General features: G+C 40.1%; 1 protein-coding gene across 5 annotated transcripts in view; it reads left to right on the plus strand.

Annotated features, from left to right (window-relative positions):
* Window positions 1-16,111, plus strand: part of PIEZO2 (piezo type mechanosensitive ion channel component 2) — a 292,650-nt gene that overhangs the window by 230,304 nt on the left and 46,235 nt on the right. For all 5 annotated transcript variants that reach the window (XM_032121792.1, XM_032121810.1, XM_032121818.1 and 2 more), the window contains 5 exons: window positions 8,088-8,331; window positions 9,521-9,617; window positions 11,212-11,371; window positions 13,179-13,268; window positions 15,181-15,302. In XM_032121792.1, coding sequence (XP_031977683.1) covers window positions 8,088-8,331; window positions 9,521-9,617; window positions 11,212-11,371; window positions 13,179-13,268; window positions 15,181-15,302 — 713 coding nt within the window. The remainder of the gene's footprint in view (window positions 1-8,087; window positions 8,332-9,520; window positions 9,618-11,211; window positions 11,372-13,178; window positions 13,269-15,180; window positions 15,303-16,111) is intronic.

Raw genomic sequence — 16,111 nt, forward strand, 5'->3', positions numbered from 1 at the left:
CTAGATTCAGTAACATAAGCAGGAAGAGAGAAGTATTAATCTTTCTTCAGAATGCTCCATCAAGTGAGGGGAATTTCTAAAAAATATCTGACAAATAGGGCTTGGTTGAGAGGAAATGTAGTGGAGATTGCCTGAGGTTTTCTCTTGCCACTGGTGTCCATCTTAGCAAAGGCTGATGCTGCCGTTGCATCAGGAACGCTGATGTGTTTGGTCACTGGTGAAGGCCATCACTGGTTTTTAGCAGAAAGATCGAATTTTCCTTCCTTAGTCCAGAAAAAAATCATTGTGAAAAAGCTCATTAATGAAGAGAATGTGTTTTAAAGCTGTCTTTGGTAGAGAAAAAGGCAAGAAAATCACTGCTTTTTAAACAGCCTCTTTTGGCATTTTTTTCAATGTTCTCTGGAATCTGATAGATAATTCTGGCCATCTGTATAAGATATTCCCAAATGGACAAACATGAAAACTTTGAAACACAGAGGATATTCTTTGAATGTTTTAGGTGGAAACCAGAGTCAGGTTTATAGTGGAAGGCAAGTTAAGCAGAACTGGCCTGCTGCCCCTCCACAAGCCTTTGGATTAATTTCAGTGTTTTGGTTCATGTGCATGGTATGCATCAACTTGAAGCCATTGGTGGCAGGACATCCACTCAGACACACTGCTGGGCGTGTGGAGACCTGTGGAGTGGTGATTAACAATATGCAACCATTTAATTGGGAGTTTGCTGCATGTATTAGGCAGTAAGTAACATTGCTGATGGAGAGTACAAAAAGCCCCAGAAAATCAAAGAACCCATTAATGGTGGTGAGCTGAACAAATAAACTCTGATCACTTTATATTTGTCCCACCTAAATGCCAAAATCTGTGCAGCCATTTCATGTGACAGTTTTATGTTGTGTGAATAAGGAGAAGAACGAAAAGAACAGGACAGAGAAAGAAAAAAGAAGAGGGACATTTTTGTTTGAAAAACTAATCATGAATTACTAGAAAACCTATTAATTAATGCATTCAGGAGCAAAGGAAATTCCTGTTTATGATATCTTTTCTTGTAGATATTTGGGCAGGTAATCATGAAATCATAGACTGATTTGCATTGAAACGGAAGGGACCTTAAAGATCATCTAACTCCAGCCTCCCGAGCAAGGGTAGGGACACCTTCCACTAGACCAGGCTTCTCACAGCCCCATCCAACCTGGCCTTGAACACTTGCAGGGATGGGGCATCCACAACTCCAGGTGACCTGTTTTGGTGCCTCATTACTCTCTGAATAAAGAATTTCTCTAACATCTAATCTAAATCTCTCCTCTTCTAGTTTAAAACCCTTCCCCTTGTCTTATCCCTGCATGCCTGTGTAAACACTTCTCTCCTTTTTTTATAGGACACCTTTAATTGCTACAAGACCACAATGAGGTCTCACCAGAGCCTTCTCTTCTCCATGCTGAACAACCCTAACTCTCTCAGCCTTTCCTTATAGGAGAGGTGCTCCATCCCTCTGACCATGTTCTTGGACCTCCTCTGGACTCGCTCTAACAGGTCCCTGTCTTTCTTGGACTGAGAAAGGGACCTGAATGCAGTACTCCAGGTGGGATCTTGTGAGGGCAAAGTAGAGGGGAAGAATCATCTCCCTCGACCTCTTCTGAAGCAGCCCAGGATGCAGTTGGCTTTCTGGGCTGTGAGTGCACAATGTCAGCTCCTGTCCAGCTTTTCATTCCCAAGTACTTGGGTACCCCCAAGTCCTTCTCCTCAGGGCTGCTGTCAATGAATTCCTCTCCCAGTCTGTGCTCATGTCTGGGATTTCCCTGACTCAGATACAGGACCTTGCACTTGGACTTGTTCAACTTTATGAGGTTCATATGGCCCCACTTCTAAAGCTTGTCCGGGTGCCCCTGGATGGCATCCCATTCTTCTGTTGTGCCAACTGCACATCTCAGCTTGGTGCCATCTTCAAACTTGCTGAGGGTGCACTTGATCCCATTCTCTGTGTCACTGATGAAGATATTGAGGAGCACCTGTCCAGGACAGAAACCCTGAGAGACACCACTCATTACCTAACTCCACCTGGACACAGAGCCATTGACCACAACTCTCTGGCTGCACCCATCCAGCCAATTCTTTATTCATTAATAGCCCATTCATCAAATCCATGTCACTCCAATCTAGAGAAATAAGGATGTTGTGTAGGACCATTTTGAAGGTTTTATAGAAGTCCAGGTAGATGTCATTTCTTTATTTGTTGATCTTACAGAGCGTTGCAGTCACTCCATCATAAAACGCCACCAGAGTGGGCAGGCACAATTTTCCTTTAGTGAAGCCATGCTAGGATCATCTTCTTGTCTTCCATATGGCTAAATGCTGCTTCCGTGAAGACCTGCTCCATGATCTTCCCAAGCACAGAGGGAAGGCTCACTTGTCTGTAGTTCCCCAGGTCTTCCTTCTGCCCCTTTTTAAACTGTAACTTCTGTTTGTTTGTTTGTTTGTAGTGTTAGCTGCATGAATCTGTAATGGGAACATGTAGGATGATGTCTCTAAGTATAAACAGACCTTCCTTTAGTATGACCTGCATAAAAGTTCTTGTGTTTTTGAAGGTATCTTACCTTTGTTTGAGCTCTTAAGTGTCTCTTTCAATGCTTTCACTACAATGTAGATTACACCAAGCTTTAGATTATGTTATTTTTGAGAGGTTGCACTGTACATTTGTGATCCTAAATGCCTAATTTGCTTCAAAGAAGCACCAGAGAATAGGTGACAGTACCTTAAGGTTACTAAATCTTTTATTAATAGTTATAAATCTTTAAAAGAAGGACCCCCAAGCTCTGGGTAATCCACTGAATATCTACCTCAGAAGAAAATGTATGTATCTGGGCTCCATCCAAGACAGTTTGGAACTGAAAGGGCTTTGTCTAAAAACATATCTTGTGCTTTTCAATAGAAGTTTCAGAAGGGTCTAAATATTTAGTAACATGGACAAGAACTTCAGGTTCAAACCTTATCCAAGCAAGTGAAATTAATAATGACATTTCTCCAAAAGTCAGTCAGAAAGAGCCAAACAATGAGAGAAGACAACCTGGTTATGAATAAATTATGAAGCAGAAAAAATAATTTTAAAAAGCATTCTGCTTGGTATTCCTGGGTTTTCTGAGAAGCCTGATGTGTATTTACTGCTATGTAAAAGAATGGCAGCTGCAGACCAAAGCACCCTTTCTGAAGTATCCCTTCCCTTGAGAAGATACTAGTTGGTCACTGTTCTAGTAGGCATGGATAAAAAGCTTTTAACTGCAATATAAACAGTGGCAGAACAAGAACATATTTCCAAAATGCTTCATTTTCTTCTCTCTGGAGAAATATTTGAGTTCAACAATGATAAATACAGTACAAGTAAGAGATTTCCTGAAATTTTCTTGTCTTTCCACCCCCAGATTTCTCAGGGGATAACGTGCTTGACCCCAAGAGAGTGCACATCCAAAGGACTTTGAAACAGAAATAAGAACAAAGAATAGAAATAGGAGCTTTTAGAATGATACAGGATTTAAAGCAACCTCACTGAAGATAATCCTTTCCCACAGTCTCTAATGCTGGAAAATTCTCATTTCAGTTCCCAAGAAGTTTTCAGATGTTCTCCTACACATTGTCAGGGAAAAAAGCTTGGGATTGTAACCTGCTTTTTTCCACTTAAAAGCAGAAAAAGTCATTGAACTGTCCCCTTTAATACCTGTCCTCTGAGAATCATCAAGAGGGGAGTCAGTTAAAATGTCTGAAAGGCAGCTCTAATGCCAGTCTTGGAACTGTGTTCCAACTTAGTTTAGTGAGATAGGACCTGCAAATGAACGTTACAGGCTTCCTGTCATATTTGTTATTTAAAGCAGATAAACATTCTGTTGCTAATAAAATGAGCCTCAACAAATAACACAGTTGTGAATATGGGTATTTTTAAAGTGGATGTAAGCATGAAAGGAGGACTTTGCTGGTAAGAAAGTAATAGTAAAAGAATGTCAATCCTTGGAGAGGGTTTAACAAAAATAGTAGGAACTAAGACCTGTGGCATCCACAGCACTAGATTTGAAGAAGTCCATTGCAATAAAGGAGCTAGGTTTCAGAAGATTGGATGTTGCTGTTGGTGAGGGGAAAATCAGTGAAACTGCCTTCTGAAAGCTGAAATAGAGCAACAGGGAAAGGCTTTGAGGATGGAAGCTTGGTGAGAAATTAGCAATGTTGGGATTAGAAGGGGAAATGAGCTCTGATGCAGACTGCTAAGAGTGTAAGGAATGGAAGAAAGAAGAAATTTGGGAGTAGGCGTAGCTTACAGAACATGTGTGTATAGGGACAATGTGTCTGGAGGAGAGAGAAGAGGTAGTTATCAAAAGAGGGCTAGAGGAGGAGCCTTGGAGGTGAGTACCACACTCAAAACAAAGCAGGGGGCTTTGAAGCTAATGAAGCTACATTACAGCAGCTCCTCCAGCGTGAAGAAGCCTTGAGCTGCATCCATCACCACAATAGGCTCTCATCAGTGTGTAAGAAGTGTGTTCTTCCCCTAAATTTCAAAGCACTGGCTGAGGACAAATACTGTTCCTGAAAGGGGTTATTGGCTGCAGCATCAGCACCTCTTGGTGCCTGCAGGCAGAGGGCCAGACACTAGACTGGTCATAGCCTAACGTGTTTCCTAACATGTTACATGCCAGGAAAACAACTACACCTAGAGCAATCTCTCTGCAACAGGCTGGATTATATTACAGTTAAAAGTTAATTCCTGTGGAAATAAAGTACTGAAGTAATCATGGTAGGACCAATGAAACTTTAGAAAAGAAAAGCAGATAATCTGATAGAGAGAGCCATCTGAGGTTACGATAGCTTTGATGGATGTGTGGAATGAACTTCAGACTTTGTCTTCCTTGATTTTGAGCAAATTGATACTGTAATTTTTTCCGAAATGTTTTCCAGAGTATTAGTGGGTTCTACTAATGACATGGTTGGAAAATCAGTGGGTTTTATTTCTCATTAATCTTTCCAGTTTCTTCTTTGTAATTTCTCATTCAGAGGCTGTCATGCTACCAAAAGCCATAGTTTGATGCTTTTGGTGCACTGGTGTAGTGGTTAATCTTCCTCAGATGTGCGACTATTCCTGGCCTCCCGCTACACCCTCCCACCTTTCTGCATTCATCACACCAGCACTGAGTTGGTTTGGAGGCTGAATGGGTGGAAAAGTATCCTTTCCTTCTGTCCTCCCACAAAATAAATAGGCTTTTGCAAATTTTTTCTTGAAACCGTTTCAAAGAGCCAAAGCCAAAAAAGGGGCTGAAATGCAGAGCTGAAGGAGTGAAGGGGAGTGGGATTGTCCCCTTGGGAACCAGTTGTACAGATTTCTAAGGTGTGTTGTCAAATATCACATCCTGAGGGTAGCCTTTTGTTTTTGGTGAATGAATGGAGATTTAAAGAACATTTAGAAAATGTGGGTTTGGAAGATTTAAATGACATTAAACTAATGGTCTGTGTGGTCTGCAGTGAAAGCATAAAATTACAGTGTATTCTATCCAAGGTTAAGCATTTTCTCCTGTCTGTGTAGAAGCTTTTAAAAAGAGGGTAAGCACCTTTACTGTCCTGATGGGTTTGTGTAGGGTCTTTTAACTGCTGGAGTGCCTTTGTCCTTCAGCCTCCCACTGTTGCATTATGATCCCAGAGCAAGGAACTGAAAGTCCTCACTTCCTAACTTTCTGGGCTTTGAGGCAGAATTTAAAGATTTACGTATGAGAACGTGTCAAATGATTTGAGGCAGTATGTTGAGAACTCCCCACCAAGACACATCTTTGTTCCTGCTCTTACAGCACTTGACCTATCCATATAAATATGAACAATTAATGAAAATTAGGGGCATGCATGACTACACTGTAACAGACAAGATTTTGCATATTGTAACTGAAAGAAGTATGATTTCAGGAAAATTTTTATCTACCTGAAAGAACTTGAGTGGTTCTCTCCATAGTGTTCAATGTGGCGTTCTTCTTGGGATAGCACAAAAGTGGTTGGTAATCTTCATCGGTTAGGTGTGTCCTGGCAGACTTGTTCAAACACCATTTTGTAAGATTTCCACTCCAAAATGAATTATTGGGAGCCATTTTTATTGTTGGACTTGCTTGCAACTGCACAGTTACAAAAGTCAGAATGCTTTCCATCTTTAAGGACTACATTATTTATCACTTAACACAGCAGTATTGCCTCCTGCCTTTTGAGAAGTTTTTCTTTACATCCAGTTTTGTAGTTCAGAGATGTGGTTTAGAGACGCCCAAGGCTATTATATTTAGTGTATATTTTGGCTATAAAAAGAACAGATGTATTTAGTATTTTAGATGACTACTAAAATACAGCAAATGGCTACCATTATTCTGAAAAAAAAAGCTAGATTTCTGTCTTCTTTTTCATATTCTCTCTAATTTCCAGAAGTTTTAATCTAAGAGTGGTGTCTGCTGTGCTGCTGACTGTGACTTAAGCAAATGCCATGTGTATAGGTTGGGAAGTTTGGATTGAGACAGTCCCAGTTGTCTCTAAGAGTCAGAGTTCATTTCTTTTGAAGAGTGTTAAGATATTGCTGGTTTTTTGATCGGTTCTATTTTGGGCTTTTCTCAAAAGATGCTGATGCATTTTGTTGGTAGCAAAGGACAAGCTTTTTGAAATAGAACAGTGTCAAGAAAGTGATCTCTTCCTAGCCATCCCACACACCAATAGTTATTATTAAAGGAATATCAAACGGAATATTGTTTTCTGGAGAAAAAATGAGAGCACCATTTCCAGTGCATATTAAGTTAATGAAGACCTCTTTGACTGATATCTTCCTTATTTTCCAAGTGCATATTGATTCTTTGTTAATGTTTTATCACCCAGAACCCAGTAACATCTCCAAAGTCATGATATTTTTAGATTTCACAGGCAGTAGATTACAAATTTCTTAAATATTCACAGGAAATAAACATAAATGAGCTTTCTTGCTACCTTTCATTAAATACCTCTCTGGTGAAATATGTAATACAGGCCTATAACTGTAGGACTATAAATACATACTCCTAGAAAGTTCTGAGCCTGAGAACATCAAGCAGCAGGGGCCTTTTTATGTGGCTTCATACAGTGCATTTAGTTCATTTACTCCTTACATAGTTTGGCTTAGGTATATGTGCACTCCTGTAGCTCTGTCTCCCTGCCTGGTTTCCTGACAAATGTAGTTTTGCAGCCTGGGTGAGCAGACTCTGAAAACACAGTTAGATTTGGAATCAAAACACTGTAAATGGGAGGAAACTAAGAATTAGTTGGTTTTGCAGTGTTTAGCTATATGTAGTACTTGGTATTGCCTTTGGCAGATATTCTTGTTTGAAAGCTCACTGAGTCAATATTAAGTCAAGATTTTAAGGAATCTGAAAACACCAAATTGTTTCTCTCTCTTTCCCACTGTGGGCCAGGCTGATTTCAGATAGCTCCATCTCACAGCCTCCTGGAAAACGTTTCAGTAAATTCTATCACATTTCTGTTCTCTAGAAACCTTTTGCCCCTCAAAACTTTAGCAGTTGATCTCCATTAGAGAAAGATATTTTTAGCAGCTGTCTTTGAAAACTAGCCTTTTGACCAGGCTGAATTCCCTAGAAGTCATCAATAAATATGGAATTGTTTGCAGGGGTGTACTGTAGTCGGCTTTTTAAAATAGATTTGCTATACTACTTCTCAGACTTCTTAAAAGATGACCTCAGACAGCCTTTAGATCGCATGTATGGCATTGCCAAATAATATCCCTCTACCATGAAGTTTGGTGAGAACAGCTTTTGTTCCCTTCCATGATACAAGGCTTGATCCTGCAGCAAGCACAGTGCCCTGACCAGGTGTAGCAAGTGCTTACACACAGGAAGGAGCTGGAGTGGAGTGTATGAGCTGGGCAGACCTGTGCATGAACCAAACCCCCTGACCATGGTGTTAGTGCTGAGCACCTGCACAAATGCTGAAGTGTGAGAATGCCCAGAAGACCTTAGGTTCAAGTGGCAGCCAGTAGTGCAGAAAGGGGAAAGATAACATTGCCCTCAGGAAAAAATGGTAACTTTTTCTCCTTATTTTACTTCCAGGTCCTACTTAGACATGTATAAGGTGATAATATTTAGTTACCTCTTCTGGTTTGTGCTTACCATAATCTTCATCACGGGAACCACAAGGATCAGCATATTCTGTATGGGCTACTTGGTGGCCTGCTTCTATTTCCTTCTCTTTGGTGGAGACCTGTTGCTGAAGCCCATTAGGAGCATTCTGCGTTACTGGGACTGGCTGATTGCCTACAATGTCTTTGTGATCACCATGAAGAACATCCTGTCGGTAGGTAGCTCTTGCCTTTCCTCTGCCCTCAGCACTTCAGCTTCATTGGAAATGTGCACAGTGCATTGAGTGGTCATTAAAAATCCTTTTTCAGGACCACAGCCCTCTGCAAGCACAAAGCAGTCTCCATTTCAATTCAGCATTGCTACGGAATGGCAGTGCTTATCCATCATTGGAAAATGTGTGCCCATGTACTCAATTGGGCTCTGTGAAAGCTCTCAAGCTGTTTTCAAAGGGCCACATTCTGGTTTCTTTGCCTAATAAAGTCTCTCCTTAGAAGTCTTGTGAAAATCTCAGTGGAGTGAAAATTGAGTGAGAAGTGCAAGATTAGTCATGTTGATAAATAGTGCACATTTAATTAGACAATTTATTTAAATAAAGAATTTTCAAACCTAGTACGAGAGGCAGTCCTGTGATGTAATGTAATCAGTAAGGTTGACTACAAACTTACAAACTCCAGTACTGTTTCCTTTAGAACTTGTGGGAAATTCAGGTGGAAACAGATGTATTTAATAATTAAATGTTAAATTCTTCTGCAAAATATTAAATATTTTCTTGCATAATTAACTCTTTTCTATATATTCTTGCAGTGACGCTGGTAAGTGATTAAGACAAGCCAGTAATTTCAATCTTTTTGAAAGATAAATTTAGATTTATTCCTGGCAATTGCTTTTTAGCTTTGAACATTTTTAGTGCTGGACTGCAAAGAACAGACATTTTTCTTTTTACATTTATTTAAGTCACTATATTGAAATAAAATTGATTTATGGGTGGTTTGAATTTGCAAATGTTCTAAATGCTTACATATGTCCTTCATTTTATGCTTGGGAATTCAGTGGAGCTTGTCCATGTATGTATGTTTGCAGGATTAAGTCAGTGATTTATAAAAGTTGCTTAGTTGTCACACCGTGTCATATGCCAGATGTGTCCCTTTCTGTGCAAAAGCACAAACAAACCCCACATACCTCCTATCTCACTGACAATCAAAACCCCAAATTCTGACTAAGAGTAGTTTGTGTGTCACTGGTAAAGCCACTTTCTACCAAACTCTTTTAGTAATGAGAATAATTTGACCGCCCTTGGCTGTATTATTTCTCATGTAATTTAAAAAGATGCAATTTTTCTTATTTTTACTTCTGCTTTACTTTATTTTTATCTCGTTATATGAAACTGTCCTTTTACTTTGCAGATAGGAGCATGTGGCTACATTGAATCATTAATTGAGAATAGTTGCTGGGTGATTCAGGCATTTAGCCTGGCTTGTACAGTTAAAGGCTACCATGTTCGTAAGTATAGCTTATTTTTCTCCATAATTTTCCATAAATAAAGAATCACCTTTAAAAGCTTCTGCTGTATTTAAGTTCTGCCTTCCCTTGACATATTACCTTTTGAAAAATCTTGAGCTAAAATGTCAGCTCACCATCACTGCAAGGAGAGAGCACCTTTTCCCAGCTGCAGTCCCTCTGTGGCGTGGGGACTCCGGCTCCTCCCTGTGTAGCAGGGTTCAGTGGTTCAAAGGGTGAACCAGTTCAGCTCACTGAAATGGCATGAAAGTGGTAGTTTTTCTGCATGCATAGTGAGTTTAGGCAGTTTTTTTCCTTGTGATTATTGTCATGTGGTGATAAAAGGAATGGAGTGGATAATATCTGTGGATGGAGGTGAGAGAAAGGATGAATGAAGTATGGAGAGCAAAACCCTTCACCTCTCAGTGAGCTATTAATTTGTCTCCACTTTGTCCTGACACCCTGGATTAAGTTTGAAAACACCTGGGGTTTTCTTAGTGTTGTTTGGGTTTGGTTTGGCTTGATTTGGGTTTTTTTCTGAATTTAAAGAACTGTTTCATCCTAGTGAGTCTGCAGCAAAATTCTGAATTCCTGTCATCATGATTGATCCTAATAGGTAAGTGTGGAATAAGGGAAAAGAAAGTAAATATGAAGATGCAAATTCACAGGATGAAAGGTGTGCAGAAGTTCTTGTGTTATCCAAAACCTTTTGGGCAGCAACAGAAGCTTAGACACAGATTTTTGACCCCCCCAGGGGTTGGCCACAACAGGCTTTGAAGCTCTTGGAGTTTGACCTTCCAGAGCTGTTAGATTGGCTTGCTTGCTCGAAAAGCCAGCTTCGAGCCAGAGCCTGTCCCTTGAGTCCTTCTACTGCCTTCTATAGGTCAGCATAGGCCATGTAGTTTATAGTCCAGCTCCACAAAACCCAGTTTTAATTTTTCAATATCCCCAAGAGAACTGTCTTACAGAGAATAAAGAAAGAAAGAAATAGCCCAAGCCAAAATCTAGAAGTAGGAGGAATGGGATTTCCTCTCTCCCTGTCTCGTCCTACCCCAAAGGAAGCAGTTTTGTGGTTTCAAATATTTCTTCTCTTATGCAATGGAAAGGAACATTGAACAGAGTTGTGGAGAGGAAAAATAGAAATATTAGATGGTGGCAGTCAAAAAGTAATTTTGACAAAAATAAACCACTTCTTTCTCCTGTTGATAGTGTTCTTAATTTAAAAATCAGGGGAAAAGTCACTTTGAAGAGAAGAAAAAATTGAAATATGCCATTTTAGGAAACACTGAAATCGAATAATTCAGTGTAACAAAAAATATGCCTTTTCCTTTCTTTGTTTTCAAGTACTTACTAAAGTTGGGTGGATTTATATGCAAATGGTTCACTTCTGATGAATTCTCAATTGTCATGGGACATCACATTGCTGGAAAAGAAAGTTTGCTGGAAAAGAAATTACGGTATACCTCAAATGGAAATGCGTGACAATTTTCTTTAGAAAAATCCAATTAAAATAATCCGAATAATTTTAAAGGCTAGGGTTATTTAATTGATTAAACATTATAAAAGAGTGCTTAACACTGATGGTGTCTTTTTCCAGCAACGAGCAATCTAGATTGTAAACTGCCCAGTGGAGAAGCAGGAATCATTTGGGACAGTATATGTTTTGCTTTCCTGCTGCTGCAAAGAAGAGTCTTCATGAGTTACTACTTCCTCCATGTGGTTGCAGATATAAAAGCTTCACAGATCCTAGCATCAAGGTAACAGAAAATCTAAAAGAAATTAAATAAAACAGCTCAAATCTCTCATAGGGACAGTAATTACTTACTGATTATGACAGGTAGTACCAAAACAGTCCTTTAAACATTGATTTAAACAATCCATGCTAAATTCATGACGGCAAACCCACCTTTGACAAAGCACACACAAGAAAGAAAATTAGTTGAGAATATAATAGAAATTAAACCATACTTTCTACTAACATCATACTAGCATCAGAATATCATCTGCTGCTCCTATTAAAAGCTCTGAAAGTTCATGTGTGTTGCAGCATTTTCTCAACACCGATATGCATGAGGGAGAATGCCAGAGTTTCTAAGTCTTGGAAAGAAAATATTCTGCTGTCAGAGGCTGTTTGAGACAATTGTCCTTAGAAATCCCGTCTCGAGAAACATTGCAGGAGGAGGAAGACAGGAAAGTTCTAACATCTGGCTTAGGAAGAAATGGGAATGCTTTTGGGAAGTGTTGCATCCCTGAACACTGACTAGGTTTGGCAAGGAAGTGTTAACCTCGTTGGGCCTGTTACACTGCAGGCATCCACTCATAGCCATCACTAGCACAAACGTTCTTCTGGTTTATAATAAGAAGGCAGATGAGGAATGAAATTCTGGTTTTAACTTCCATAAGGTTTCTAAGAAATCACTTTTGTTAATATTGGATTAAATGCATTGTGGCTTTTTTTCCCCCTCAAAAAAACATATGGACATTGATTTCTGACTGTGTTTCAGGGCAAAATTTGGCTTGTGTGTTCTGAAAGGAAGTAGTTTATATCTTCCTCTACCAGGGATCATTTTAAGAAGGGGACATGTTTAGCTGCCTATAGTAAACAAAATTCAGCACTCTAAAGAGGACTACCAAAAATCCTATACCTCAACCCCACATTGCCTCTATTAGGCTTTTGTTCTGGGGTGAATTTTAGTGCTGATGCCCAATTTTGCTGGATATGGCCTTTATGTAGATCTTTTGGTGTGCTGTGTTCGCAGTGAAAACAGCATAAAGCACAATCATGAGTATCAAAACACCTCCTATATCAGGAAATGTGCATCCAGAATGAAAGAGTAGACTTCTAAAATTACAGCTTTTCTTACTGAATACCTGACAAAAGAAAGGCTTCTTCTAGGCTATTTCTAGACTACTTCTTTGAGAGAGAATTTGAGACTCTTTAAAAGCCTTCAAGAGCTCATGTGTGAATTAGGAAGAATAGCCAAGACATCCAAATCAGTGAGCTGGTTACATTTCTAATGTAATGGGGTGAGAAGCCATATTCTTTTGTCACACCAGAAACTTGCTCAAGGGCTTGTATTGTCAGATCAAAAGCACCACAGTTTTCAGAGGATAAAAGTGAAGTTGAATCTATGCTTGCCGTAGCCCTGGATAAAGCTGGACCTTGCTCACAAATTCCAGGAGAACTGAGGCAGGGGATTGAGGTGATTATAATGCTGAAATGACTATACAGAAATCCTGGAGGTATGCAAGAAAACCTTCCTCAGCCTTGAGCCTACTTGTGTTCTGTAGGAAACTGAATTCCTTGAGCAGCTGCTAGAGGAACTTATGGGCTGAGTAGGGTTCACAACATTTGGCCCCAGATCTTAAAATGATTGACTGTAAAGATGTTACTATTTTAGAGCAATTGATTGTTTTTTTCAGGCCCTGGATTACTTTTGTTTGAGGCAGATAAAGTTGTGCATAGAGGGAACATAGAGTTCTGTGTGATAATTTGCCATAAGGAAAACTTAGAAACATTTAGCATGTCATCTCCTTTTTTCCTCTGCCCCATTTCTGATATAGGGGTGCTGAGCTTTTTCAGGCTACAATTGTCAAGGCTGTAAAGGCAAGAATCGAAGAGGAAAAGAAATCAATGGATCAACTGAAAAGACAGTATGTATTTAATGCATTTATATATCTCTACATAATTCGATGCATACATATGTACATATTTAACTGATTGCTGGTATGTATCTAGCACTTTCTTTCATAGAAATACTGGCTTCTGGTATTTATCTAGCACTTTCTTTTATAGAAATGCTTTACCATTACTAGAATTTTTTCTGTATGTCTGGTAGCTGTACTCCTGGAAAAATTTGTTTCATGACTGCTCCTTCTGTTTCATTTGTGGTTCCTCCTCTAGTGTTTGAGTGCAAAATATATGTTTACCTTCATTTGCATTCAGGTTAAGTGGCCTGGAGAACCTTTCTCTTTATACAGCCCAAAAGTCACTTTGATTTCTCTCACATGCAGCCAACGTGCTGCTTTTGTAACTGCAGAAAGCTTTCAGAACTCCTCCACCATGATGCATGGAAAGCCCTAACTGCTTCCTAGCCGTGTCAAAGCCCACTCATGACAGCTTCTTCCACCCTGTGTAATGGAGGAATCATCAGAAGACTGCAGGGACTGTGTTTCCTACCTATATAGAATCACAGAACCATGGAATTGTTAGAGTTGGAAGGGACCCTGCAATGAGTAGGGACATCTTCAATAAGATCAATTTGCTCAGAGCCCCATCCAACCTGACCTTGAATGTATCTGGGGATGGAGCATCCACCACCTCTCTGGAAACCTGCTACAGTGTTTCACCACCCTCATTGTAAAAGGCTTTTTCTTACAGTCAATCTAAAGCAATCCTCCTTCAGTTTAAAACCATTGCCCCTCATCCTCCCAACAGACTCTGCAAAAAAGTTTGGCCCCATCTTTCCAACAAGCTCTCTCCAAGTACTGAAAGGTCTCTCCAGACCCTTTTCTTTAGGCTGAACAGCCCTAATTGTCTCAGCCTTTCCTTATAGGAGAGGTGCTCCATCCTCTACTCACCTTTCTGGCCCTCTCTGGACTCTCTCCAACAGGTCCCAGAGCTGAGCACCCCAGAGCTGGATGCAGCATTGCAGGTGGGGTCTCAAGAGAGCAGAGGGGTGGAATCCCCTCCCTCACCCTCATGCCTGTGCTGTTTTGAATGCAGCCCAGGACACAGTTGGGTGTCCAGGCTGGAAGTGTCCACTGGCTGGGAGGCTCATGTCCAGCCTCTCATGCATCAGCAGCCCCAAGTCATCCTTGGCAGGGCTGCTCTGGACCTGTTCATCCCCTCAGCCTGGGGAGTTGCCCTGACCCAGATGCAGCTCCTTGCACTTGGTCTTATTCAACTTCACAAGGATCCTGTACACCAGCGTCTTGAGCTTGTCTGAGTCCCTCTGGATGGCATCCCATCCTTCAGCTGTGCCAACAGCACCACACAGCTGGGCGTCATCTGCAAACCATCTGAGGGTGTGCTTGATCCCACTGTCTGTGTCATTGATGAAGGCACTAAAAATAGCACTGGACTCCCAAGGGACACCACTTGTCACTGGTGTCCATTGAGACAAATGATCTTAAAGGGTGAAGATGCAGAAAAAATAGTGCAGGATCAGCCACATCCCTGGTTCAGAGTAGGAAGTTTCAGGAAAAGCGCTGCATTAGGCAGAAGTCCTTTTTTTCTCAGTGCTTCATTTGTTGTAACTCCTGACAACGATTCTTTCAATTTTAAATGATAATAAAATAGTTGAGTGGGAGCAGGTAAAGCAATCATGATAGCAGGAAACCCAGCTCTCACTGACCGTGGAGTGAATATCTATGCTTGGTCCTTCCAGCCAGCCTCTTCAGAGCAATGTAACTCCTTCTGTTTAAAGGCAGGATTAATGACAGTGTGGAATATTTCCCTGCAGAGTATGTGTGTGTGTGTGTGTATGTGTGTTTAACACTTGTTTTTCAAGGTGGCTCAAAAAGAATGAAGACGTAAATCTAATAAGATTCTTCCTTTTGCTAGAATGGATCGCATCAAAGCCCGGCAGCAAAAATACAAGAAGGGTAAAGAGAGGATGCTAAGCATGAACCAGGAGTCCTCAGAGGGGCCAGAGATTCGGAAGGTTTCTGAAGAAGATGATGAAGGTACCATTAGCTACTCCTGTACCATAGTTGCAGTTGAGGGCTAAGGATCTGATAGGCCTGCTAGTTGGACAAGTGATAAATTGTTACTGAAAACTGCCAGCATGTAACAACATTGTTAGCTGAGTATCAGTTTCAGGCTCTATGCAGCCAAAAAAAAATCTGTGTTATGTACTGTAACAAGATTTAGAGGAAATGGTTTGCTTTGAGGATTCTTTTCGTTAACTTCAGGCTGTTGGCAAAGAGCTGAAAAGTCAGAGGTTTGTTTTGATAAAAGTCATTATCTATAACCAAGAGTTTTACAAATAGGTAGCACCAACATTTTTCCAGCAATGTTTTCTGGATGCTGTTCTGGATTTTTTTCGGTCACTGAAATGTTAGTATACTTTTAAATGTTATTTAAAAACATGGGAACAGATAAAATCATATCTAGTACCACATTTCCAGCATTGACCTGGGATCAGCACTTACTGGATTTAAAGTTTTTTGGAGCCTGAAATGTAAGTGCATTTGAGAGGAGGGAAATTTTTTTCATCTGTAAGCTACAGTCAACTGTGGCAGTATGTTTTAAAACACAAAATTCAACATTTTAGCTGTTTAAGAGTGGAATGCTGTTTTAACTACTGCATAAACCAGAGTCTTTCTGCTTAGTGGTTATGGTTTTGAATTATTTTAATATTAAATGTACTCAGTAGACCTGACATCTGATGTGCTCATGAAATTTTAGCTCTTTTGAGAGAAATTTAAAATTATTAATCAGTGTAAGAAATATGTTTCTCGTTTTGTAAAATTAATATTTGAACATATTTTAT

This window comes from Corvus moneduloides, chromosome 1, assembly GCF_009650955.1.
Source record: "Corvus moneduloides isolate bCorMon1 chromosome 1, bCorMon1.pri, whole genome shotgun sequence".
Lineage (NCBI taxonomy): Eukaryota > Metazoa > Chordata > Aves > Passeriformes > Corvidae > Corvus > Corvus moneduloides.